Here is a 25,950-nt window from a genome sequence, read left to right as displayed (position 1 = left end):
GAGGCACTTGGTGCCATGGTTTAGTTGATCAGATGGTGTTGGGTGATAGGTTGGACTTGATGATCTCAGAGGTCTTTTCCAGCCTGGTTAATTCTATAAGCAAATCCTCTTGCTCTTATGCTGTTTGAAAGGAAAGTAGATGACATCAGCTGGCTCAAAACATGTAGGTGTTTTCACAGTTCTGCTGTGCAGTGCTGAGCTGCTGGTGATTCTTACACAGCTGTAGCTGGGATGTGTGTATGGCTCTGCTGTACCTCTGCCACCTCTGGTGCTAAACCAGGTCCCTCGTGCCAGGTTTCTGCATCTTTGAAACACCTCCCAGGAAGGGGAATCAGTTACCACCCTGAGGCCCTGCTGCTTGGTAGGTTTTCAAGAGACAGCAGTTGCCTCTGAATTTTAAACTCTTGGAGCAGAGGGTCCATACCTTTGATAAGTGTCTTACTTACAGCTAGTGGGAATCTATTTTTACATGCAGAGCAGAAGCTCCAGTTAGAGGCTTCTGCTGTTGTACCTTATGATAAAGTTTTGTCCTATTTCTTTGTGTATTCAGATAACTTCTTGTGAAGATCAGTTGGTAATAGGAAGTAAAAAAGCTCAAAGAAATCTACTGCTTTGAAAACTTCACTGACTCTTAGCCTCCCTAGAAAGCCGACGTTGTACTGGCCTGTATCAGCACTAGTGTGACCAGCAGGACCAGGGAAGTGGTTGTCCCCTTGGACTCTGCACCAGTCAGGCCATGCCTTGAGTAGTGTGTTCTATTTTGAGCTGCTCACTATAAGAAAAACATTTGAAGTGCTGAAGTTGTGTCCAGAGAAAGGCAGTGAAGCTGGTGAAGGGTCTGGAGGGCAGATCTTGTGAGGAGCAGCTGAGGAAGCTGGGGTTGTTTAGTGTGGAGAAAGGGAGGCTGAGGGGAGACCACCTCACCCTACAGTTCCCTGAAAGGAGCTTGGAGCCTGGTGCAAAATGGCATTTTCCCCCTTGTAACAGTTGATAGGATGAGAGGGAATGGCCTCAAGTTGCACCAGGAGAGGTTTGGGTTGGCTGATAGAGGACACTTCTTGACAGCCCAGAAAGGTGGTTAAATCCCCATGCCTGGAGGTGCTTAAAAGAGGCAGAGATGTGGTGTTGAGGAACATCAGACTTCAGGTGGAGTTGGATAATGGTTGGACTCAATGATCTTAAAGGTCTTTTCTAAGCAAACCAATTACACAATCTCTTAGTGAACTATTGAGTTGTTTTGCTCCTTAGCAATCCTGGAAACATTTATGTTGCTGAATGTTTAACTTTGTTTACATTTGGTGTTTTTGAACTTTTGGTGGTCATCTCCTGGGATGACTCAAGACAGACATCAGAGTGCTTTAGCAGTTCCAGAGAAGGGCAACAGAGCTGGTGAAGGTTCTTGAGAAAAAATCTTAGGAGCAGATGAGGGAGCTGGGGTTGTCTCATCTGGAGAAGAGGATGCTAAAGGGAAACCATAACTTTCTACAACTCCCCGAAAGGAGGTTGTAGGGAGGTGAATGTTGGTCTCTTCTCACAAGCTACAACTGATAGGACAAGAGAAAATAGCATTGAGTTATGCCAGCAGAGGTTAGACATTAGGAAAAACTTCTGTATCAAAAGGGATATCCAAGACTGGCACAAGATGCCCAGGGAAGTGGTTGAATCCTCTTTCCTGGGTGTATGTAAAGTCCATCTAGATATGGTGCTCAAGGATGTGGTGTAGCCATGGCCATGGTAGAGGCAGGTAATGGTGAGACTTGATGCTCTTAAAGGTCTATGCCAACCACTGTGATTCTGTTCTATGCTTTTTAGCTTGTGAAGACATTATAGTCCCCCATCCTGTTCAATATCTTTATTGATGATCTGGAGGAGGGGATTGAGTCCATCAGCAGTAAATTTGCAGATGGCACCAAGCTGGGGACAGGAGTTGATCTGTTAGAGGGTAGGAGAGCTCTGCAGAGGGACCTGGACAGGCTGGACAGATGGGCAGAGTCCAAGGGCAGGAGATTGAACACATCCAAGTGCCAGGTTCTACACTTTGGCCACAACAACCCTAGGCAGTGCTACAGGCTGGGGTCAGAGTGGCTGGAGAGCAGCCAGGCAGAGAGGGACCTGGGGGTAGTGGTTGATAGTAGGCTGAACATGAGCCAGCAGTGTGCCCAGGCAGCCAAGAAGGCCAATGGCATCCTGGCCTGCATCAGGAACAGTGTGGCCAGCAGGAGCAGGGAAGTCATTGTGCCCTGTACCCAGCATTGGTTAGGCCACACCTTGAGTCCTGTGTCCAGTTCTGGGCCCCTCAGTTTAAGAAGGTCATTGAGACACTTGAATGTGTTCAGAGAAGGGCAGCAAAGCTGGGGAGGGATCTGGAGCACAGCCCTGTGAGGAGAGACTGAGGGAGCTGGTGTTGCTTAGCCTGGAGAAGAGGAGGCTCAGGGGAGACCTTCTTGCTGTCTCCAACTCCCTGAAGGGAGGTTGTAGCCAGGTGGGGGTTGGTCTCTTCTCCCAGGCAAGCAGCACCAGAACAAGAGGACACAGTCTCAAGCTGTGCCAGGGGAGGTTTAGGCTGCAGATGAGGAGGAAGTTGTTCCCGGCAAGAGAGATTGGCCATTGGAATGTGCTGCCCAGGGAGGTGGTGGAGTCACCATCCCTGGAGGTGTTTAGGAGGAGCCTGGATGAGGCACTTGATGCCATGGTTTAGTTGATTAGATGGTGTTGGGTGATAGGTTGCACTTGATGATCTCTGAAGTCTTTTCCAACCTGGTTAATTCTATTCTATTCTAAATTTCCTCTAAGATGTGGTTTCTTTGGGTTTTCAGTTGGTTGGTTGGTTTTGTGGGTTGGTTGTATATCATTTTCATTACTGTTTTTTTTCTGTTGTGTTCAGGTAATTCTGAACTGTTCAGCCCTGCAGAGTTTGCTGCACTTGCTAAGCAGCCCAAAAGAATCCATCAAAAAGGAAGCATGCTGGACAATATCAAACATAACAGCTGGAAACAGAGCCCAGATCCAGGTAACCTTTTCAACTGTGATAGAAATCTGTGTCTTGCAAACTAGAAGACATACACATCAGCAGTGCAGAGGGTTTTGTGGATAAAGGACATACTTGTATGCATACACATAATTACCCATAATTACATATCAGCAGAAGTTTGTCATAGATTCTTTGTGTAATTAGAATGTTCCAGTGGCCCAGTCTCATATTCTAACTCTTTGATTTTATAATCATCAGTAGATTGTAAGGGGAGGGAGATGGTCATGCTAGAGAAGGACAAAATGAGCCCAAGCTCAAGAAAAGCTGTCTTTAGTAATTTGCTTCATGCCTTTGATAGTCACTAAGAGGAGAATGTTGTTCTTCTGAAGTTGTATTTCTCCCTCACTGGATGCAGAATGTTGTGAGATGGCAAAGGATTCCTGGAAGCCCAGTTGTAGATATGTGTTCTTTGAGCAATAGCAAAAGGATCTGTCTATAAACAGCAGAAATACTTGCTGCTAGTAATGAGGCAGGAACAGTGCCTCTCAGAAAGTAAACCAAATGCTGCAGTGCATCACTGAAAGTGGCCAAGGAGTCCTCCATACCTACCTTCTTGGAGAGCAGCCTGGTGCTTGCTAGTCTTAAATCTTATGCCTCTGGATTATTCTTTCTGTATGATCAGAACTACCCTGAAGTGGTCAACACTCTTGCCCCAAGGGCTATAGATAGTGTTGGGTGATAGGTTGGACTCAATGAGCTTAAAGCTCTCATCCAACCTGGTTAATTCCTATTTCTTTTTCTATTTCTATTCTTTTCTATTCTATTTCTATTCTTTTCTATTCTATTTCTATTCTTTTCTATTCTATTTCTATTCTTTTCTTTTCTATTCTTTTCTATTCTATTTCTATTCCTTTTCTATTCTATTCTATTTCTATTAAATTCTAACTTTTCTTTCAGCAGAAAACTTGCAGGAGCTTGTAAAAAGCTGTGTATGTCCTTCTTGTCTGGTGTAAGGATGCAACTAAGTTAGAAGTGTAGCTGCTAGCAAAAAGACTTCCTGCAGTTGTATTTGCTCTGGCTTTCTCCATCTGTGTGTTATCACTGAGGGTTGTGGGGTTTGTCTGATGCAGTGAAAGGTACAGTTACTGCATCTAACCTTGGTAGAGCTTTGAGAATTTTGATTCCACCTTTGTGTTGTGGCTTGTGTGTTCAACCTGTGGATTATGTGAATTTCTAACCAAGTGGTGTGTAAAGCCATCAACTGTACCACTGTGTCTCCTGCATCAGCAGGAGTAATTGCCCTCCAGTTAGCAGTGCAGCAGAGATAGTACTGCTTGAACTAAGGTAAAAATGGGTTTGCCTTTGGTTCTCTTGCCTTGAGGAATCTTTTGGCTGCTTTATCCATGCTGCTACTATAGGGGTGAGCAGTGTTTTCTCTCCAGAAAGCCATTGCTGCATTTCATGGGAAGTCTTCAACTTACTTTCTGGGGAAAATTCAGCCCAACACATTTTCTTAACTTTGTTAGCTTTTACCATGCCTGTCACAGAGGTGCTTCAGGTTGCACAGGGGTGTGGCAGACTTAGGAAAGATGAGAGCTTGAGAAAATCAGATATCCCTACAAGTCATTCTGTAAAGAATCATAGAATAAACAAGGTTGGCCAAGACCTCAGAGATCATCAAGTCCAACCTGTTACCAACACCTCAGGACTAACTAAACCATGGCTCCAAGTGCCATGTCCAATCCTCTCTTGAACACCTCCAGTGATGGTGACTCCACCACCTCCCTGGGCAGCACATTCCAATGGCCAATGTCTCTTGCTGGGAAGAACTTTCTCCTCACCTCCAGCCTAAACCTCCCCTGTCACAGCTTGAGACTGTGTCCTCTTGTTCTGGTGCTGGTTGCCTGGGAGAAGAGACCAATCCCAACCTGGCTACAACCTCCCTTCAGGGAGTTGGAGACAGCAAGAAGGTCTCCCCTGAGCCTCCTCTTCTCCAGGCTAAGCAACCCCAGCTCCCTCAGCCTCTCCTCACAGGGCTGTGCTCCAGACCCCTCCCCAGCTTTGTTGCCCTTCTCTGGACACATTCAAGAGTCTCAATGTCCTTCTTAAACTGAGGAGCTCAGAACTGGACCCAGGACTCAAGGTGTGGCCTAACCAGTGCTGAGTACAGGGCAGAATGACTTCCCTGCTCCTGCTGGCCACACTGTTCCTGATGCAGGCCAGGATGCCATTGGCTTTCTTGGCTGCCTGGGCACACTGCTGGCTCATTTTCAGCTTACTGTCAACCAGTACCCCCAGGTCCCCTTCTGCCTGGCTGCTCTCCAGCCACTCTGACCCCAGCCTGTAGCACTGCATAGGGTTGTTGTGAAATAATTATCAGAACTGAGAGTATAAAGTAAAATTTATTAGATCACTTTTTCAGAACTCCAGGCTCACTATTTTCTTATCTTGACTTACTGAAGATGCTATTGTCAAAAGTCCTAGAGGTGACTTAAACTGTAGTGCACCTAAAGCTATTTCAATAGTGTATTCAATTCTCTGACTTCTGCAGAGGTGTTTGCTTCACTGTGCCATGTTGTGCTGTTCAAGTGACGGAGTAAGTGTCTACCCTTGTCTGCAGAGTGCTCTTACACCTGATAAGCCACTGCCCAGAGATGGAAAAGGCTTTAGGTGCAGAGTCATAACCTTGCTATTCATCTGTCCTCTAAATCATTGTCACAGATTCATTTGAAAACAAGGATGAAATAATCTCTCCTTTGTAAAAGCAGAATGGGCCTGCTGTAGCTAAACAAAGTCATTAGGTACACAAACTTGTGTGTGTGTAAGAGTTTTAACAGATTTAGGAGTGTCTTATCACCAGTTCAGGTCAGCTACCATTCTGCTGAGAACAGCTTAGATTTGCTGTGTGATAAGGAGCAGTGAGGTGGGAAGGCAGGGAGAGGGAAATGAATGCTATGATCCGTTAATATTGCATCTTGGTTTCTAGCAGGTGGTTCTTTAGAAGTGCAAAAACAGCATGGAAAAATACTTACATTTGTGTGGGTAGAAGCTTGCTTCCTCAGGATTCCTGCTCCAAGAAGTAAACAGAGTCAACCAAATCACCCAAACATTTGCAGTAGTAACAGAATCCAGCTTCAGGCAGCTGCCTTACGCTGTGTCACAGGCAAGGCTGGGAGCGTGTCGATGCATTACTCAAATCAAGTGGAAAAAATGGGAGAAGTAGCTTCTCCCAAGTGAAAGCTCTAGCTCTTTTAAGAATCAGGCCCTATTCATAGTGAGTGAGCTGCCTTCAAACACAGAGCACACACATGCTGCATGGTGAAGCACACACTGCCCTAAGTGCGTTGTCTGGCAGGAACTGGCTGGAGGGCTGAGCCCAGAGAGTGGTGGTGAATGGTGCCACATCCAGCTGGTAGCCAGGCACCAGTGGTGTGCCCCAAGGATCAGTGCTGGGCCCCATCCTGTTCAATACCTTTATTGATGATCTGGATGAAGGGATTGAGTCCATCATCAGTAAATTTGCAGATGACACCAAGCTGGGGGCAGGAGTTGATCTGTTAGAGGGTAGGAGAGCTCTGCAGAGGGACCTGGACAGGCTGGACAGATGGGCAGAGTCCAAGGGCAGGAGATTGAACACATCCAAGTGCCAGGTTCTACACATTGGCCACAACAACCCCATGCAGAGCTACAGGCTGGGGTCAGAGTGGCTGAGAGCAGCCAGGCAGAGAGGGAGCTGGCAGTAGTGGTTGATAGTAGGCTGAACATGAGCCAGCAGTGTGCCCAGGTGGCCAAGAGGGCAAATGGCATCCTGGCCTGCATCAGGAATAGTGTGGCCAGCAGAAGCAAGGAAGTCATTGTGCCCTGTACTCAGCACTGGTTAGGCCACAGCTTGAGTCCTGTGTCCAGTTCTGGGCTCCTCAGGTTAGGAAGGAGCTTGAGTTGCTGGAAGGTGTCCAGAGAAGGGCAGCAAAGCTGGGGAGGGGTCTGGAGCACAGCCCTGTGAGGAGAGGCTGAGGGAGCTGGGGTTGCTCAGCCTGGAGAAGAGGAGGCTCAGTGGTGACCTTCTTGCTGTCTCCAACTCCCTGAAGGGAGGTTGTAGCCAGGTGGGGGTTGGTCTCTCCTCCCAGGCAAGCAGCACCAGAACAAGAGGACACAGTCTCAAGCTGTGCCAGGGGAGGTTCAGGCTGAATGTTAGGAAGAGTTTCTTCATAGAAAGAGAGATTGGCCATTGGAATGTGCTGCCCAGGGAGGTGGTGGAGTCACCACCACTGGAGGTGGTTAGGAAGAGCCTGGATGAGGCACTTGGTGCCATGGTTTAGTTGATTAGATGGTGTTGGGTGATAGGTTGGACTGGATGATCTCAAAGGTCTTCTCCCACCTGGTTGATTCTATTCTATTCTATTTAATGTGCACTGAGAGTTACAAAAATGTTTGTGATTGTGAGCAGAAGCTAACTATCCAGCTAGTCAGGACATTGTGCAGGTTGTGTCTGTCCTGAGGCTTAGAACCGCAGAAGGAGACTCTTCACAGGAACGTTGTGACGTGAGGTGCATTGGGGAATGTTTCCTACCTGCTTGATGAGAGATCTCAAAGTGGTAATTTCTTGGACATAAAACAGACTACTGCAGGTGTAATTGCAGTGATGATCTCACATTGAAAGGGAAGGCTCCTTACACATTGAACAAATTTCAGGAAGGCTCTAATTCTGTAGTTTCTAGTCTCAAGCTAGAGAATGTCACGTGAGCTACAAGGTGCAATGAAACCCACTCCCAGCTCCAGAGCTGCTAGGTCTTCATTCTCACAAACTGCCTTCTCTGAGGCATTACTTCTGTTGACTCCTACTCAGTGTCAGAAATCATTGTAAATGTTTGAGCTGGAAAACATCTTGAAACAGTGCTTGAAGTCAGCAAATGCTGTTTGGTGAAGTGTTTCGTGAAGAGGGTCATCTGCTGAAATTGAGGGGAAAAACCCTCTGTGAGGACCAAGGATAACTCCCATCTGGGAGAAATAGCTCTTTTAACTTAGTTCATGGAGGAGCTTAATTCATCCATGAATTGAGGGGGTTTATTGTTTTTGTTTCTCTAAAGTACTAGCTGCAGGTCCAAAGTAAATTGTTTTTCCTTTCTCCCCAGTCCCTCCAAACTGCACAGTAGTTCCTTCTAGAGGCAAAATCTATTCTAGTCTCTGTGATATTAACTGGATTTTCAGCATGCACAGTCGTTAGCTGGAAAGCAGATGTCTGCCTGGCATAGTAAAAGCAGCATTATTGCTGGTCTAACTAGTGAGTTGTTGCTCCTGTGCAGCAGGGATGCTACAATACTGTAGAATCATCAAATTGTTTTGGTTGGAAAAGACCTTTAAGGTCATTGAGTCCAACTGTTACCTAACTCCACCAAGTCTGGTGTTAAACTGTGTCCCTCAGCACCACATCTCTGCATCTCTGATACACCTCCAGGGATGGGGATTCAGCCATCTCCCTGGGGAGAGCTTGTTCCAGTGTTTGAGGACCTTTCAGTCAAGACCTTTCTTCTAATATACAACCTAAACTCCCCTGGTGCAACTTGAGGCCATTCCCTCTCATCCTATCACTTGCTACTAGGGAGAAGAGAGCGCTCCCACCTAGCTCCAGCCTCCTTTCAGGGAGCTGTGGAGAGCAAGAAGGTCTCCCCTCAGCCTCCTCTTCTCCAGAATAAACAACCCCACTTCCCTCAGACACTCCTCACAAGAGCTGTTCTTCAGACACTTCCCCAGCTTCATTGCTCTTCTCTGGACATGCTCCAGCACCTCAAAATCTTCCTTGTAGCAAGGGCCCAAAAATTGAACACAGTACTCAAGGGCTTGGGTGATGTTCAAACCATAATCTAGCAATTCCTTCTGCACCCCAAGAAGAAAATGAAGTGTTTTGGTAAATTGCCCAGCCAATATTAACAGACAGAGCTATATTTAGTGTTGTCAAAGATTGCATTGGGTTACACTCCCTCCATCCACCCACTCTGAAGTATTGAAACGTAAAGTTAGCGGGAAGGATTTCTCTGTTCATTTCCACTTTCATACTGCCTGCAATGCTGTTTGGTAGCACACTCCAAAGGCTTTCTCTGCCCTTCCTACAGTGTAAGGCAGCAGCCTGTCTATCACCATTAGATTTGCACTCCAACACAACCGAGTCAACTGCAGCGTTAAGGCACTGTTTCAACACGCAGAACGTGTGGAAGTCAGAGCTGAACTGTCTTGTGTAGCTCCTATTAAAGCACAGCAGGTTTGGGGATTTTTCTTTCCCCCTACCCAAGGTGGAAGTGAAAGCCTTTCAGAGTGTGTTCTCGGCAGTGCCTAGGCAGCAGCAAACCAGTGGTCTTTCCCCTCTTGATTTCTGTGCTTTTAAGATGTGGGTTGGATGTGTATATCCTGATGCAGTCGTGATTGTCACTAAGTATAGTTTCTGTTTGTTAATTTCCTAGTTTGTATACAGCTTTGCTGTACTTCAGTGGATAGCTTCCCCAGTCAGGGAGAAGGGGAACTACATCTTCCTGGGAGTCAGAAGGAGAACTGCACAACTGGAGCTAAATCCTGACTGTCGACCCTTCTGAAGGGTATGAAAGGCTATCACATACCTCAGGACATGTTCTGTGTCTAACTTCGCATCGCAAGCCGTTGAAAGTCTATGAAAGGCAGTGAGTGCTCCAGACACACTCTTCCATTTCTGACAGTGAAGACACCATAGGAGTTCTCTCCTCTTGACAGGTTAAGAAACTTATCACTTCTTTTGTAATATACCTTAAGCTCTCACAAGAACACCTGGAAGCCTGAGTATGGCTAGGCACGGGAGCAGAAGGATCCGTGTCGTGGTTTTCCTCCTTTAGGGTTTCCTATCCTTGCTGAAATGTAATGTGGGCAAGTGCAGCAAATGGAACGTTGCCTGTTCAGTTGCAAAAACCCTGGATTGAAATACACTCTTATGAAGTGTGGGAAGGATATAAGCTGACAGTTGTCAGAGGCTTGTCTCCAAAGAAGCCCCAGGAGCGCTGGGAATGTGGAAAAGGAATGCCATGATTCACACTGTTATGGTTTACACAGGCCAACTGTCTCTAAGATAACTTAAATGGAAAGTGAGTTTGCTTTATGCCATAATTTTCTTGAGTGGTCTAAAATCTTTCCATGGTGTTTATGGTGGCAAGACTTCAAAAGAGTCTGAGTTAGGAGCAAAGTATGGCATTGCTGGCAAGGTCATGTTTGGGTGAGGACCAGTGGCAGTCAAGTATCATGGAATCATAGAGTTGTTAGGGCTGGAAGAGGCCTCAAGGATCAGCCAGTTCCAACCCCCCTGCCATGGGCAGGGACACCTCACACTACAGCAGGTTGCTCACAGCCACATCCAGCCTGGCCTCCAAAACCTCCAGGGCTGAGGCTTCTACCACCTCCCTGGGCAATTTGTGCCAGTCTCTCACCACCCTCATGGGGAAGAACTTCTTCCTAACATCCAATCTCAATCTACCCATTTCTAGTTTTTATCCATTCCCCCCAGTCCTGTCACTCCCTCACACCCTAAAAAGTCCCTCCCCAGCTTTCTTGTAGCCCGCTTCAGATACGGGAAGGCCACAATAAGGTCTCTGAGCCTTCTCTTCTGTAGACTGAATAGTCCCATCTTCCTCAGCCTGCCCTCATAGGAGAGGTGCTCCAGCCCTCTGCTCATCCTCTGCACATGCTCCAGCATGCTCCAGATCCTTCCTGTAATAGAGGCCCCAGAACTGGACACAGTACTCCAGGTGGGGTCTCACCAGAATGGAGTAGGGAGGGAGAATCCCCTCCCTTGCCCTGCTGGCTGTACTTCTCTTGATGCAGCCCAGGATCTGATTTGCTCTCTGGGCTGCAAGTGCTCACTGCTGGCTCCTGTTGAGCTTCTCCTCCACCAGCACCCCCAGGCCCTGCCCAGCCTATATTGGTGCTTGGGATTGCCCCGACCCAGCTGCAGGACCTTGCACTTGGTCTTGTTGAACCTCATGAGTTTGCCATGGGCCCACCTCTCCAGCCTGTCCAAGTCCCTCTGGATGGATCCCTTCCCTCCAGCTGTCAGCTGCACCACACAGCTTGGTGTCATCAGCAAACCTGCTGAGGGTGCACTCAGTGCCACTGTCCATGGCACCAACAAAGATGTTAAACAATCCTGGTCCCAGTGCTGATCCCTGAGGGACTCCACTTGTACCTGGACTCCACTTGGCCATGGCCCATTGACAGCCGCCCTTTCGCTGTGGCACTCAAGCCAGCTCTGTACCTACTGAATTGTCCATCCATGGAACCCATCCTGCACCAGGCTGGGGACCAGGATGTGGTGTGGCACAGTGTTGAAGGCTTTGCTCAGGTCCAGGTCAATGACCTCAGTTGCTCTGCCTTCATCTATTGATGTTGTGACCTTGTCACAGAAGGCCACCAGGTTTGTCAGGCAGGATTTGCCCTTGGTGAAGCTGTGCTGATTGTGCCTAATCACCTCTTTGACATTCTTTTGCCTCAGCAGTGCCTCCAGGAGGATCTGCTCCATGATGTTACCAGTGGTCTATAGTTCCCTGGGTCATCCCTCTTTCCCTTTTTGGCAATGGGAGTTATGTTTCCCCTTCTCCAGTCAGTGAGGACCTCCCCAGACTGCCAGGACTTTTGGAATATGATGGAGAGCAGTTTAGCAGCCTCCTCCCCAGCTCCCTCAGCACCCCTGGGTGTATCCCATCAGGTCCCATGGACTTGAACACTTCCAGGTTCTTCAGATGGTCACAACCTGACCTTCACTCACCATGGGCAGTTCCTTCTTCCAGTCCCTGCCATTATCTTCCATTATTCTGGGAGTGCAGCTGGAGCCCTTGCCAGTGAGGACCGAGGCAAAGAGGTCCTTGAGAACCTCATCCTTCTCCATGTCACTCATCACCAGCTCCCCTGGGGCCCACACCTTCCCCAGGCTTCTTTTTACCATTACTATACCTATAGAAATGTTTGCTGTTCCCCTGGCTCTCCCTGGCTAGTTTGAATTCTAACTGAGCTTTAGCTTTTCTAAGCAGGTCTCTTGCTGCTCAGGCAGCTTCCTTACATGCCCCCATTCCAGCTGTCCTTTCTTCCACTCCTTGTAGAGTTTCTTTTTGTGTGACAGCACGTCCAGGAGCTCCTTGCTCATCCAGGCAGGTCTCCTAGCCCTCTCTCCTGCTTTCCTCCTTGTGGCTATACTTTGCTCCTGGGGACGGAGAAGGTGATCCTTGAACACTGCCCAGCTGTCCTGGGCCCCTCTTCCCTCTAGGCCTTTGTCCCATGATACTTTGACCAGCAGATCCCTGAAATGATCAAAATCTGCATGCCTAAAATCCAAGATTGTAAGCTTGGGACACAACCTCCTAGTTGCTCTGAGGATCTTAAATTCTTCTGCTTCGTGGTCACTGCAGCCAAGGTTCTCCCTGAGCCTCACATTGGTCACCAGCCCTTCCCTACTGGTGAGAACAAGCTCCAGCACAGCCTTTTCTCGTTGCTTCCTCTACCATTTGGAGGAGGAAGCTGTCATCTGTGCATTCCAGGAACATCCTGGAATGCTGTACCCAGCTGTGTTGTCCCTCCAGCAGATGTCAGGGTGGTTGAAATCACTCATGAAAAGCAGGACTTGTGACCTGGAAGCTGCTTCTATTTGCCTGTGGAGGGCCTCATCTGCTTGGTTCTGCTGCTCAGGTGGCCTGTAGGAGACCCTATGGTGGCATCACCTTCCCCTGTCTTACCCTTAATCTTCACCCATATGCTCTCAACCAGCTCATCAGCCTTGCCCAGGTGGAGCTCCACTGATTCCAGCTGGTACCTGATACAGAGAGCAGCACCTCCTCCCCTGCCTCTAGGTGATCCTGCTCTAGCAGGGCAGTTGGACTAGATGATCTCCAGAGATCTCTTCTAACCCCTACCATTCTGTGAGGTGAGAGTCAGTCTCTTCTCTTTAGTAGCAAATGATAGGACAAGGGGAAGTGGCTTCAAGTTGCACTGCTGGAAGTTTAGGTTGGCTGTTAGAAGAAACTTTTACTGAAAGGGTTATCAAAACACTGGAACAACTTCCCCAGGGAGGTGGTTGAATAATCTCTGGAGATGCTTAAAAGATGCAGAGATGTGGTACAGATTGTATCCAGTTCTGGGCCCCTCGGTTTAGGAAAGATGTTGAGTTGCTGGAAGGTGTCCAGAGAAGGGCAACAAAGCTGGGGAGGGGTCTGGAGCACAGCCCTGTGAGGAGAGGCTGAGGGAGCTGGGGTTGCTTAGCCTGCAGAAGAGGAGGCTCAGGGGAGACCTCATTGCTGTCTGCAACTCCCTGAAGGGAGGTTGTAGCCAGGTGGGGGTTGGTCTCTTCTCCCAGGCAACCAGCACCAGAACAAGAGGACACAGTCTCAAGCTGTGCCAGGGGAGGTTCAGGCTGGATGTTAGGAAGAAGTTCTTCCCAGCAAGAGAGATTGGCCATTGGGATGTGCTGCCCAGGGAGGTGGTGGAGTCACCATCACTGGAGATGTTTAAGAAGAGCCTGGATGAGGCACTTGGTGCCATGGTTTAGTTGATTAGGTGGTGTTGGGTGATAGGTTGGACTTGGCAATCTTTGAGGTCTTTTCCAACCTGGTTACTTCTATTCTATTGTATCTTGAACATCAGGGCAGATGTAATGCAACATGGAAAATTCACTCTTCAAAAATCAAATACTATATAGTGGAGATTGATTAGAATAAATAAGAAGGATAAATGTTTCCCAGAGAGAGGGGACCCCCATGGATAGCCACAGTACAGGGATGCCACCTGTTTAAACAAAACACAGAAAGAAGTTGTCACTTCAGGACTGAGGGGAGGGACTGAAGGACTAAGGATTACAATTCAGTTCAGTTTCCAATTAAACTGGAAGATTTCAATTGAAGCTCAGTTTCTGTTTTCTGAAAGACTCTTAGTTCCAAGTCAAGGTGTGAACTCAGTTCTGACAAACACAAATGGGTGCTGTTGGGCAGTGTTGCTTCAGTGTATTGAAGGATGGGTTCTGGATTCCCTGTTATGCAGAAATTAGATTACTAATATATTCTGAAGAAAGCACCTCAGTGCCTAGTGGTAGTAGGCTAAAGCCAACATGAATATTGCAAGTTCAGGCAGGTGGTTGAATCACCAGCCCTGGAGGTATTCAAACAACTTGCAGACATGGCACTTCATCATATCATAGCATCAGTCAGGGTTGGAAGGGACCACAAAGATCATCTAGTTCCAACCCCCCTGCCATGGGCAGGGACACCCCACACTAGGTCAGGCTGGCCAGAGCCTCAGCCAGCCTGGGCTTAAACACTTCCAGGGATGGGGCCTCAAGCACCTCCCTGGACAACCCATTCCAGGGCTTCACCACTCTCATGGGGAAGAACTTCCTCCTCACCTCCAGCCTGAATCTCCCCACTTCCAGCTTCATTCCATTCCCCCTAGTCCTATCACTGCCTGATATCCTGAGAAGTCCCTCCCCAGCCTAATTGTAGCCCCCTTCAGATACTGGAAGGCCACAATTAGGAATGCCTCAGGACATGGTTTCGTGGGCTTGGTGGTGTTGGGTTGATGGTTGGCCTCTCTTAGAGTTGCTTTCCAACTGAAACAATTCTATCGTTCAGAGTCATGAGGGAAAGGCTAAAAAGGCCGAAATGGGAATCCTTACTCTTGTTCTAATGTCTTTAACGTTGCCCCATATGTAGATCCATCTTCAGAGGATGTGCTGGGACTTAGGTGGTAAGGAGGGACCCTAAAATGTCAGATGGATTCCATGGAAGAGCACCTCCATAGGCTGTGAGACAAGTGGCATCCTAGAAGGTGAACGGGGAAAGATTTGTTCTTTGGGTTTTGAGCAAGGTTCTTGATGGAGGAGACAGAGGAATTACTGGGTGCTGCAGTTAGGGCAGCTGAGCACAGATCTTCTCATACAGCTGTAGTCTGACTGGAACTTTTTGCTGCAACTGTAGCTGTTTAAAAAGAAGAAAAAAAACTAATGTGACTAGAGTTTTGCTGTGCCTCTGCTGGTGATTGCCTTTGGAAGCAGAGTGTTAGTGTGTGTTGTTCCAACATAGGATCATTTTGCTTGGAAAGACCTTTAAGATCACCCAGGCCAACCATTCTCCAACTCTACCAAGTCTGCTGCTAAACCATGTCCCTCAGCACCACAACTCTGTGTCTTTGAAACACCTCCTTGGGGATTCAACCACCTCCCTGGGTAGCATATTCCAGGCTTTGAGAACCCTTCAAGTCAAGGAGTTTCTTCTGATACCCAACCTGAACCTTCTCTGGTGCAACTTGAGGCTATTTTCTCTTGTCCTGTCACTTGTTAGAGACTGACCCAAACCTGTCTCAAATCTCCTTTCAAGGAGTTGTAGTGTGGAAGAAGGTCTCCCCTCAGCCTCCTTTTCTCCAAGCTAAACAACCCTAGTTTCCCCAGATGCTCCACATAAGATTTGTTCCCCAGTGCCTTCACCAGCTTCATTGCCCTTCCCTGGACCCACTCCAGTAATCATCCGTGACTGGCAGTAAGCTGCCACTGTTCCTTGGGTTTTGTCACTGGCCAACTTGCTGAATTGTATGGAGCACATACCTGAGTGAAGGCACCTCTCCTCTAGATCAGCTCCCACCATGTCCGTGCCCAGGCGTGCAACGGCAGAGAGAGAGAGTCCTGGCTTACATTTGTGATGAGATCAGGGGTGCTGAGGTCTCCAACAAGTGTCTAGATGTAACTGTGTCACTGTCAGCCCATGTTGCTTCAGAGTCTCTCTGATTTACTGCTGTTTTGCACAATGCCAAGTTTCCATGCTTTACAACAGTAAATCACATTCGAAGATGTTAACATCAGTGGCACCAGCTCTTACCTGGGCATAGGTTAACCTTCTTCCCCCACAAGACAAAAAGTGATTCCTGCAGTGGGGCACTCATTTGTGATTCCACCAGTTCCCTTTTATTGCACTTTGGGGTCGTGGGGTTTTGCATCCAGGTCTCTCAGTGATTTTACTACTGATTGCAGACATTTCTGCTCTCCTGTCTGTTCTAAAACTTAAGCAAGCTCTCCAAGGCCCTGCTGGAATTTTGGGCTCAGGACAGTTCCTGGAGAGCCACTGTATTGCCAGTACCCGCTGTGGTGACAAGTGGCTCACTGCCCTCCGTGGGGGTGCAAGTTTTTTGTCAAGTGAATACTCTTAAGTCAATTAAGGGCACTGGGCATGGTGATGTTGGGTCAACAGATAATCATAGAATCAACAAGGTGGGAAAAGACCTCAGAGATCATCAAGTCCAACCTAGCACCCCAGACCTCATGACTAACTAAACCATGGCTCCAAGTGCCACAACCAATCCCTTTTTTAACACCTTCAGGGACATTGACTCCACCACCTCCCTGGGCAGCACATTCCAATGGCCAATTACTCTTTTCTGGGGAGAACTTTCTCCTCACCTCCAGCCTAAACCTCCCCTGGCACAACTTGAGACTGTGTTTTCTTGTTCTGGTGGTGGTTGCCTGGGAGAAGAGACCAACCCCCACCTGGCTACAACCTCCCTTCAAGGAGTTGGAGACAGCAATAAGGTCTGCCCTGAGCCTCCTCTTCTCCAGGCTAAGCAACCCCAGCTCCCTCAGCCTCTCCTCACAGGGCTGTGCTCCAGACCCCTCCCCAGCTTTGTTGCCCTTCTCTGGACACATTCAAGTGTCTCAATGTCCTTCTTAAATTGAGGGTCCCAGAACTGGACCCAGGACTCAAGGTGTGGCCTAACCAGTGCTGAGTCCAGGGCACAATGACTTCCCTGCTCCTGCTGGCCACACTATTTCTGATGCAGGCCAGGATGCCATTGGCCTTCTTGGCCACCTGGGCAAGCACAGACCCTGGTGATAAATAGTTTTGAATGTAAAACTGCAAAGTGATTTCTAGCCCCTTAATCTCCATCTCTGGAGGCATTCCTAATTGTGGCCTTCCAGTATCTGAAGGGGGCTACAAGAAGGCTGGGGAGGGACTTCTCAGGATCTCAGGCAGTGATAGGACTAGGGGGAATGGAATGAAGCTGGAAGTGGGGAGATTCAGGCTGGAGGGGAGGAGGAAGTTCTTCCCCATGAGAGTGGTGAAGCCCTGGAATGGGTTGTCCAGGGAGGTGGTTGAGGCCCTGTCCCTGGAGGTGTTTAAGCCCAGGCTGGATGAGGCTCTGGCCAGCCTGACCTAGTGTGGGGTGTCCCTGCCCACGGCAGGGGGGTTGGAACTAGATGATCCTTGTGGTCCCTTCCAACCCTGACTGGTACTATGATATGATATGATACTATGATATTCCAAACCCTGGGCATTTTCCTGTGTTATTTACTATAGATGAAGATGCCCTAGCAGGGGGGGTTGGCCTGGATGATCTTCAGGGGTCCCTTCCAACTCCTACCGTTCTGTGTGATTCTGTGATAATGACATTTCACCGTTTAATGTGTTGTGCTGAGCTTTAGGCACTGCGTAGCTCGGGACAATGAGCTGATTGTTAGCATCTCTCCTAAGCTGATGTGTGATTTGTTGTTGCAGACAGTCATAGATGCCCACATCTTCCCTGCTCTCATCAATATTTTGCAAACAGCTGAGTTTCGAACAAGGAAGGAGGCCGCTTGGGCAATCACAAACGCGACGTCTGGAGGCTCTGCTGAGCAGATCAAGTACGAAACAGCTTAAATCCTTTCCATGCAACTGAGTGGTGAATTACTGCTTGTGTTTGTGGATCTTTGTGTCTTAATCCCTGTGTACAATGTGTTCAGGCCTAATCAAGTCTTCTTTGTTGATAAGAAGAGTGAAATGTGAAGATTGGAACTGGTAAGATCTAAGCTCTTCTTTGAGAGATCAGGCAGGTGGCTGTGGTGGTGAGAAAGTTCCGTTCTCCCCCCCCACACAAACCACAGCTAACTCAGTCAGAGAAGCAAATGGAAAGGGCTGTATTTGTACAAGCAGAATGAAATGCAGTGAATATATACAAAATATTCAGTATCTGCAGTATATGCAAAAATAGACAGGAAAGCACATGACACACACACTCCCTCCTGATGGAGGAGGGCTCCCCCCAAAACCCCTTTCCCCCTTCCTCCCCTTTTCCCAGAAAGGATTAAAGAGAGAAAATGGATATTAAGGGAAATTTTGTTAGCTCAGAGCAGTTGTTAAGGGAGGAAAGAAAAAGTTAGTGTCTTATCTCATTAGCCCAAGGTCAAGAACAGAACAGACAGAAAGCAGCTGCGCAGACTGACTGAACAGACTGAACTCCAACTAAGTTCTTAAAGCTAGATTTCTACTGATCTCCCAATGAAATTCGTTTAGAATTGTCTTTGTTTTCCTTTCCACACCAAAACATTCAGCTAGATTATTCTGTAGCTGTCTTTTCTTAAAGGCACAGCCTAAAGCTGTCACAGTGGCAAACGAGTAAGCTCAAAGCTGTAGGATGGGGCTTTCTGTCTGAAAGAAGTAACTGTTCTGTTTGTGTTCTGACCTTGTAAGATAAGTGGAAAGGAATGTATGCTTGTCACTAGAAGGTTTGTTATCTTGAACCATATGTTATGCCAGTTCTGTTAGAATGTTGTAATTGGCTCAACCTAAGCACTGTGTCTTGTATGGGTTACATCGGTCTGTTAGACACGCTGTGTGGCAGAAGTGCTTTTGCTGTATAGTGAGTTTTAACTTGCTTGCCTCTATGTATGCAAAGAATTTTAGAAAGGTCAATCAGAAGTGTTGCTCTATTAATAGACAGAAAGGGGGAGATGTGGGAAGAGGTTGTTTTCAGATAGCTTTAGAAGGCTATAGGGAAGATTTGCCTTTGCTTAAATTAGAGAGGGCTATGTTTTGTCTTTGACTCTGAGAGCAATATAAACACCTTGGAACTGAAGGAGAGAAGCTGGGCAGAATGTGGTTGGATGTGTTAAAATATTGTTTTGTTATTTTGACCTATTGTATGCCTTAATTACACACATGCCAGTAGAAAATGACCAACTGAGATGTGACACATGTGCCTTCTAACAGACTGCGTGACTTGGCTGTGTAACGTAATAAAGGTCTTCACCTGCTTACATCTGGTCCTGAAAGCATTGCACAAGGCAAATCCAACCTCTATAAAACATCTGGACTGCAACACCAAGCAGACAGCCTAGGAACTGGAGAGCATTTCTCTGTGCTTCCAGCCTTGTATCCAGCGAGACCCTGTCTTTGTGTAGAGTTGTGAACGAACCATTCTTTCCTCTAGGGAGAAACCACAGAAATATTGCAACTGCAATACTTACTTAATTGAACTGTTTCTCTCCTCTGGAAAAAAACCTAAATGCAGCTTTTCAACCAATTCCTCAGTGGCTGCTGCACAGTGTCACAAAGCACGTCGCAGTTTGGAGGGTTACAGCTCAGCCCCTCAGACAAGGGCGTGTGTGTGCATTGTTTTTCCTGTTTAACTTCCACACGTTGTGCTGCTTAATAACCAATTCTGTGTAACATAATGAGATTGTCAGATTGTTAAATTAATACAGGCTTTTACTAATAGGGCTTTATGCAATAAAAATGTGTGTTGCAAAATGTAATGGGTTGGGGCAAACCCCCTCCCCACCACAGGCAGGAATAACGACGCAGACAAACTGATTGCAAAACTAGTGGAGAGTTTAAATAGAGAACAGTGAGTGTGCACAAAAGGAAACATGGTGACAAGAAAGAAACCAAAGTAAACCCAGAAAGACCCCAAACCCCACCTGAGGGTGCATCCAAAACCCCCAGGGCTCCTTCTTCCCCCTCCCTCTGCTGGGCTAGTCTCAGCTGGCCAGGCCTGAGACTGCCCATCCCCCTGTGGCCTTGGGCCCAATCAGGCCCATGGCCGGGAGATCTCTCCCCCAGTTACCAAGTCTCGGAGAGGGAAGGAAAGAGGAAGTGCCAGACCCCACCGCAAAATTTATAGTGGTGCAAGGGATTATGGTAGAAATACCTAATTTCCTGAGTCCACCCACTGGGATGGACTTCTGGACACAGGAAACACCCCTGCAGCAGAGGGCACCCAGCCCAAACTACGACACAAAGTTATGCTGTTGTCTCAAGAGAAGCAGAGGAAGTATTTTAGCACTGTTTGCTTTGCTTCAGCAGGAATTACTGGATACAAATGTAGACTTTGTGTAAATTATGAGTGTATATATTATTAGTGTATTGTTACTATTATTTACATATAGTAATTAGTATTATAAGTGTCTGAATTATAATAGAAGTGTACAATTCCTTCAGTTTCTGCAGTCAAGTTGGTATCTTCTGTGATGGGTTTTGTTCTTAGCCGCTCGTGCCAGGTGCTTAAGCGTCTACTCCCATTATGATTTTTGCAGGGCAATTCACTGGGTTCCCTGTGGTGTTTTTCAGGTATTTAGTAGAACTGGGATGCATCAAACCACTCTGCGACCTCCTTACGGTAATGGACTCAAAGATTGTGCAAGTAGCACTGAATGGGCTGGAGAACATCCTGAGGCTTGGCGAGCAGGAGTCCAAACGCAGCGGCTCCGGCATCAATCCTTACTGCGCCCTTATTGAAGAGGCCTACGGTATGAGCAGAGCACCTGTGGTAGTCAGGAGTTACAGCAGTGATTGCAAACCCTTTAGAGTTTCAGTAGACCCAATGTTACTAACTTATTCATCACTATTACCTGAAAAGCAGCTGTTCTTTGACAAGTCTCCATTTCCCAGTGTGCTCCCGTTTTGTACACCATCTGCATGTAGATTTGACACAGTGTTTGGAGATACTCTTAATTTCCTTTGACACTGATTGATCCTTCTGGGTGTCATGAAGACTTAGTCTCTTCCCTCCACAGCAGATGAAAGTTCAGGTGTGCTGCTGTCTCACTCAGATTTCAAACCTTTCCCTCTCTGCTGCCTTGTAGAATTATGGCAGTACAAGCAATCTTGTTTGCATTTGCTGTGCTGAGGTTCTTGCATGTACTGGCACACATCAACATCTACAGGGATGGGAATTCAGCTACCTCTCTGGGGAGCCTATTCCAGTCTTTGAGAGCCTTTCAGTCAAGAAGTTTCTTCTAGTAACCAACCTAAACCTCCCCTGGCATAACTTTAGGCCATTTCCTCTCATCCTCTGCCCTGTTACTGCACAGATGAGACTAGCACCCACCTTGCTCCAACCTCCTTCCAGGGAGTTAGAGAGAGCCAAAAGGTCTCCCACCAGCCTTCTTTTCTCCAGATTAAACAACCCAAGTTTGCTCAGCCACTCTTTATTAGACCTGTTCTCCAGACCCTTTACCAGTTTCATTGCCTTTCTCTGGACATGTTCCAGCACCTCAATGTTTTTCTTGTAGTGAGGGCCCCAAAACTGAACCACTACTCAAGATGGCCTCACCAGTGCTCAGCCCAGGAGGACAGGATGCTGTTTGCTTTCTTGGCTACCTGGGCACATGCTGGCTCATCTTCAGCCATCTGTTGATCAACACCTTTGGGCTTTTTTTGCTGGGCAGTCTCCAGGCACTCCTCCCCAAGCCTGAAGCCTTCATGGGGTTGTTGTGACCCATGTGCAGGACTTAGAACTTAGCATTTTTCAATCTTATACAGCTGACCTCAGGCCATTGATCCAGCTTGTCCAGCTCCCTCTGTAGAACCTTCCTACCCCCCCAGACAGGAGTCTGGGGGTGGTAAGCTGGAGTCAGGGGTGAAACCAGCATGGGTATGCTGGTTGGGTATGGGAATGCAGCATGGGTAACAAACAAGAGGAGCTGGAAGCCTAGTTACAGGAGGAGAGTTATGATGTAGTTGCCATCACAGAAACTTGGTGGGATGACTCACATGACTGGAGCGCTGCAATTGATGGCTACAGGAGAGACAGGTGAGGGAGAAGGGGTGGAGGAGTGGCCCTGTGCATCAGGGAGGCTCTAGACACCATGGAACTGGAGATCAAGGATGATCAGGTTGAGTGCCTGTGGGTGAGAATTAGAGGGAAGGCTAACAGGGCTGACATCCTGGCTGGAGTCTGTTATAGACCACCCAACCAGGAGGAAGAGGTTGATGAATTATTCTATAGGCAGCTAGAAGCTGTCTTAAGATCACCAGGCCTTGTTCTTATGGGCAACTTCAACCTGCCTGATACCTGCTGGGAACTCAACACAGCAGAGAGGAGACAGTCCAGGAGGTTCTTAGAGTGCATGGGGGACAGCTTCTTATCCCAGGTGCTGCGTGAGCCTACCAGGGGTAAGGCTCTGCTTGACTTTCTTTTTACAAGCAGAGAAGGGCTGGCGGGGATGTGGTGGTTGGAGGCTGTCTGGGGTGCAGTGACCATGAGATAATTGAGTGTTCAATATGCAGGCAAGCTAAGAGGGGCAGCAACAAAACCTCCACTCTCGACTTCCAGAGGGCAGGCTTCAGGTTACTCAAGAAACTAACTCAGAAGGTACCTTGGGAAACAGCCCTTAAAAACAAAGGGGTCCAGGAGGGCTGCAGCTGCTTCCAGAAAGAACTCTTGAAAGCTCAGACCAGGCTGTGCCAATGTGCCAGAGATGAGCCCTGGGGCAGACAGCCTGGATGGGCAATGAGCTTCTGAGTGAATTGAGGGGAAAAAAGAGGAGGTATCATCTCTGGAAGGAAGGAGAGGTGACCCATGGAATGTTTAAGGATGTTGCTAGGTCATGCAGGAAAAAAATTAGGGAGGCAAAAGCACATTTGGAGCTTAGCCTGGCCTCTGCTGTGAAGGACAACAAAAAGTCCTTCTATAAATACATTAATAGCAAGAGGAAGGGCAGGGACAACCTCCACTCCTTGGTGGACATGGAGGGGAATATTGTAACTAAAGGTAAGGAAAAGGCAGAGGTACTTAACACCTTCTTTGCCTCAAATTTTAATAGCAGGACAGAATGTCTTCCAGACAGCTGGCCTGCAGAGCTGGCAGATGGAATCAGGGAGCAGTATAGTTCCCCTGTGAGCCAGGAGAAAGTAGTTAGAGACCTGCTCAGCCACCTGGATCCCTGCAAGTGCAAGCCACTCTCCATCTTTTTTCAACACTCCTGGCTCACTGGAGACATCCCAGAGGACTGGAAGCTGGCCAACGTGGTACCCATCCACAAGCAGGGCAGGTTGGACGAGCCAGGGAATTCCAGGCCAGTCAGCCTGACCTCAGTGCCAGGCAAGGTTATGGAACAGGTCATCCTGAGTGCAATCACACAGCACTTAGAGGATGGCCAAGGGATCAGGCCCAGCCAGCATGGATTTAGGAAGGGCAGGTCCTGCCTGACCAACCTGATCTTCTATGATCAAGTGACCCACCTGGTGGATGTGGGGCAGGCTGTGGATGTAGTCTACCTGCACCTCAGCAAGGCCTTTGACACCGTCCCCCACAGCAAACTCCTGGCCAAGCTGTCAGCCCCTGGCTTGGACAGCAGCTCTGAGCTGGGTTAGGAACTGGCTGGAGGCTGAGCCCAGAGAGTGGTGGTGAATGGTGACACAGCCAGCTGGCAGCCAGGCACTAGTGCTGGGCCCCATCCTGTTCAATATCTTTATTGATGATCTGGATGAGGGCATTGAGTCCATCAGCAGTAAATTTGCTGACGACACCAAGCTGGGGGCTGGAGTTGATCTGCTGGAGGGTAGAGAGGCTCTGCAGAGGGACCTCGACAGGCTGGACAGATGGGCAGAGTCCAAGGGCATGAGATTGAACACATCCAAGTGCCAGGTTCTGCACATTGGCCACAGCAACCCCATGCAGTGCTACAGGCCGGGGTCAGAGTGGCTGAGAGCAGCCAGGCAGAGAGGGACCTGGGGGTAGTGGTTGACAGTAGGTGGAACATGAGCCAGCAGTGTGCCCAGGTGGCCAAGAAGGCCAATGGCATCCTGGCCTGCATCAGGAACAGTGTGGCCAGCAGGAGCAGGGAAGTCATTGTGCCCTGTACTCAGCACTGGTTAGGCCACACCTTGAGTCCTGTGTCCAGTTCTGGGCCCCTCAGTTTAGGAAAGATGTTGAGTTGCTGGAAGGTGTCCAGAGAAGGGCAACAAAGCTGGGGAGGGGTCTGGAGCACAGCCCTGTGAGGAGAGGCTGAGGGAGCTGGGGTTGCTTAGCCTGGAGAAGAGGAGGCTCAGGGGAGACCTTCTTGCTGTCCACAACTCCCTGAAGGGAGGTTGTAGCCAGGTGGGGTTGGTCTCTCCTCCCAGGCAAGCAGCACCAGAACAAGAGGACACAGTCTCAAGCTGTGCCAGGGGAGGTTCAGGCTGGATGTTAGGAAGAAGTTCTTCATAGAATGAGAGATTGGCCATTGGAATGTGCTGCCCAGGGAGGTGGTGGAGTCACCATCACTGGAGGTGTTTAGGAAGAGACTGGCTGAGGCACTTGGTGCCATGGTTGAGTTGATTAGATGGTGTTGGGTGACAAATTGGACTTGATGATCTCTGAGGGTTTTTCCAACCTGGTTAATTCTATTCCTGTTCTGTTCTATTCTATTCACTACCAAAGGTCTCCTCCAGCTTGCAATTACATGCTTTTGTAGTCATGGTCCTTGTAAATGAAGCACTGTGAGGGCAGTTTAAAGAGAAGTCCTAAAAGTCTCTTTGGAAAAAGTCTTTGAGGGCACATTCTTTGTACATTTGAGCTTGTTGCTTTGAGTGAAGTGGTTGAGGCAAACAAAGTATTGGAACACATCTCACAGTTGCAGGGAGGTCTGTAGTTCAGCCTGATTTTTGTTGGCTGTGGAGAGCATGTGTTGGGTAAGGATCTCCGTGAGGGAGAGGTCTCCTTTTGGAAGGTGGGAGATAGAACAGCCTGACTGACCGTGTGCTTGCAGCAAATCGTCATGTCTGTGTATTTCTTTTCTCTGCAGGCCTGGACAAGATTGAATTCCTGCAGAGCCACGAAAATCAAGAGATTTATCAGAAGGCCTTTGATCTGATTGAGCACTACTTTGGGACAGAAGATGAAGACAGCAGCATTGCCCCACAGGTGGATCTCAGCCAGCAACAGTACATCTTCCAGCAGTGCGAGGCTCCCATGGAAGGCTTCCAGCTCTGAAGTGCCCCTTTGCTGTGTGCTCCTCTACCTAGCCAATCCTGTTGTCGAGCCACAAGCCACCTGTGGAGTGATTCTCAATGTTTTCCATAACCCTGTTTGCGCTCATTTGCTTGCCTTGTGCACATGCTCTTACATACGTCTGGAAAACTTTTGGCTCTCCGTGGCAGGATGCCCCTCCTTGGCAAAAGGGTCACCAGAATCACCCTTCTCCTCTAGCTTCTCAGCCTCTCCACTGATACCTTTGTGGAGTTGAGACACCTTTCTATACTTTGAGATATTCCCTGCTCCTATTAGAGGAAAATGATCCCTCCTCCACTCTCCCCCACACTCCAGGCATCCAAGATGAGGCTGCCTTTCTCTTGTCTTGGCTGCAGGGTGTACCTGCGGTCCAGGGAGACATTCAGACTTTGCGAGAACGTAGCTGAATTCAGTCCCCATTTTCTTCCCTGGACGCCTCTTCAGATGGCTGTGAGAGATGAGTTGAATCTTCACATGCAACATATCCACTTTGCTGTATGTGCCAGCTGGAGTTATTGGCATACAGGACATGTTACAAATAATGGAGTAAGTTCTCTGTCCCCTGCAACAACAAGCTGCAAAGGACATATTTTCCGGTTCTTAAGAATACTGAACACATCTGGCCCCATCCCTCCTCAACACCAAGCTCCCAAGCGGGACTGCAGACCACTGTGGAGATTTGTATAACCTTCCCAGGCTTTCCTGGCCACCCATCAGTACACGCAAAAAGCCCTGGGAATCGGTTGCTCTTCCTGCATCCCCAGAAAGGACTTTCCAAACCAGCTTCTAGAATGGAGAAACTATCCCTGCTTCTGCTTGCCAGCAGAGTATGATCCAGCTGGACCTTCCTTGAAAATCAAGGCCTTTCTGGCTTCATTCTCCAAAGTCTGGTCCCTTGGTATTATGGCTGAAAACTTCCTCTCTGCCTCCTTACATTTTTACGCCGTGTGACTTGAACGGATTTGTCTTCT

The 25,950-nt window shown here is 48.2% G+C and overlaps 1 protein-coding gene across 1 annotated transcript in view; it reads left to right on the top strand.

Moving 5' to 3' along the window:
• KPNA1 (karyopherin subunit alpha 1) overlaps window positions 1–25,689 on the top strand; it is an 80,327-nt gene extending 54,638 nt beyond the window's left edge. Inside the window, exons 11-14 of the mRNA XM_054163827.1 lie at window positions 2,885–3,010; window positions 17,503–17,630; window positions 20,335–20,513; window positions 24,774–25,689. Coding sequence (XP_054019802.1) covers window positions 2,885–3,010; window positions 17,503–17,630; window positions 20,335–20,513; window positions 24,774–24,961 — 621 coding nt within the window. The 3' untranslated portion in view covers window positions 24,962–25,689. The remainder of the gene's footprint in view (window positions 1–2,884; window positions 3,011–17,502; window positions 17,631–20,334; window positions 20,514–24,773) is intronic.
• Window positions 25,690–25,950: the final 261 nt, after the last annotated feature.

Source organism: Dryobates pubescens, chromosome 8, assembly GCF_014839835.1.
Source record: "Dryobates pubescens isolate bDryPub1 chromosome 8, bDryPub1.pri, whole genome shotgun sequence".
NCBI classification, from domain to species: domain Eukaryota; kingdom Metazoa; phylum Chordata; class Aves; order Piciformes; family Picidae; genus Dryobates; species Dryobates pubescens.
This window is presented reverse-complemented; position numbering and strand designations above follow the sequence as displayed.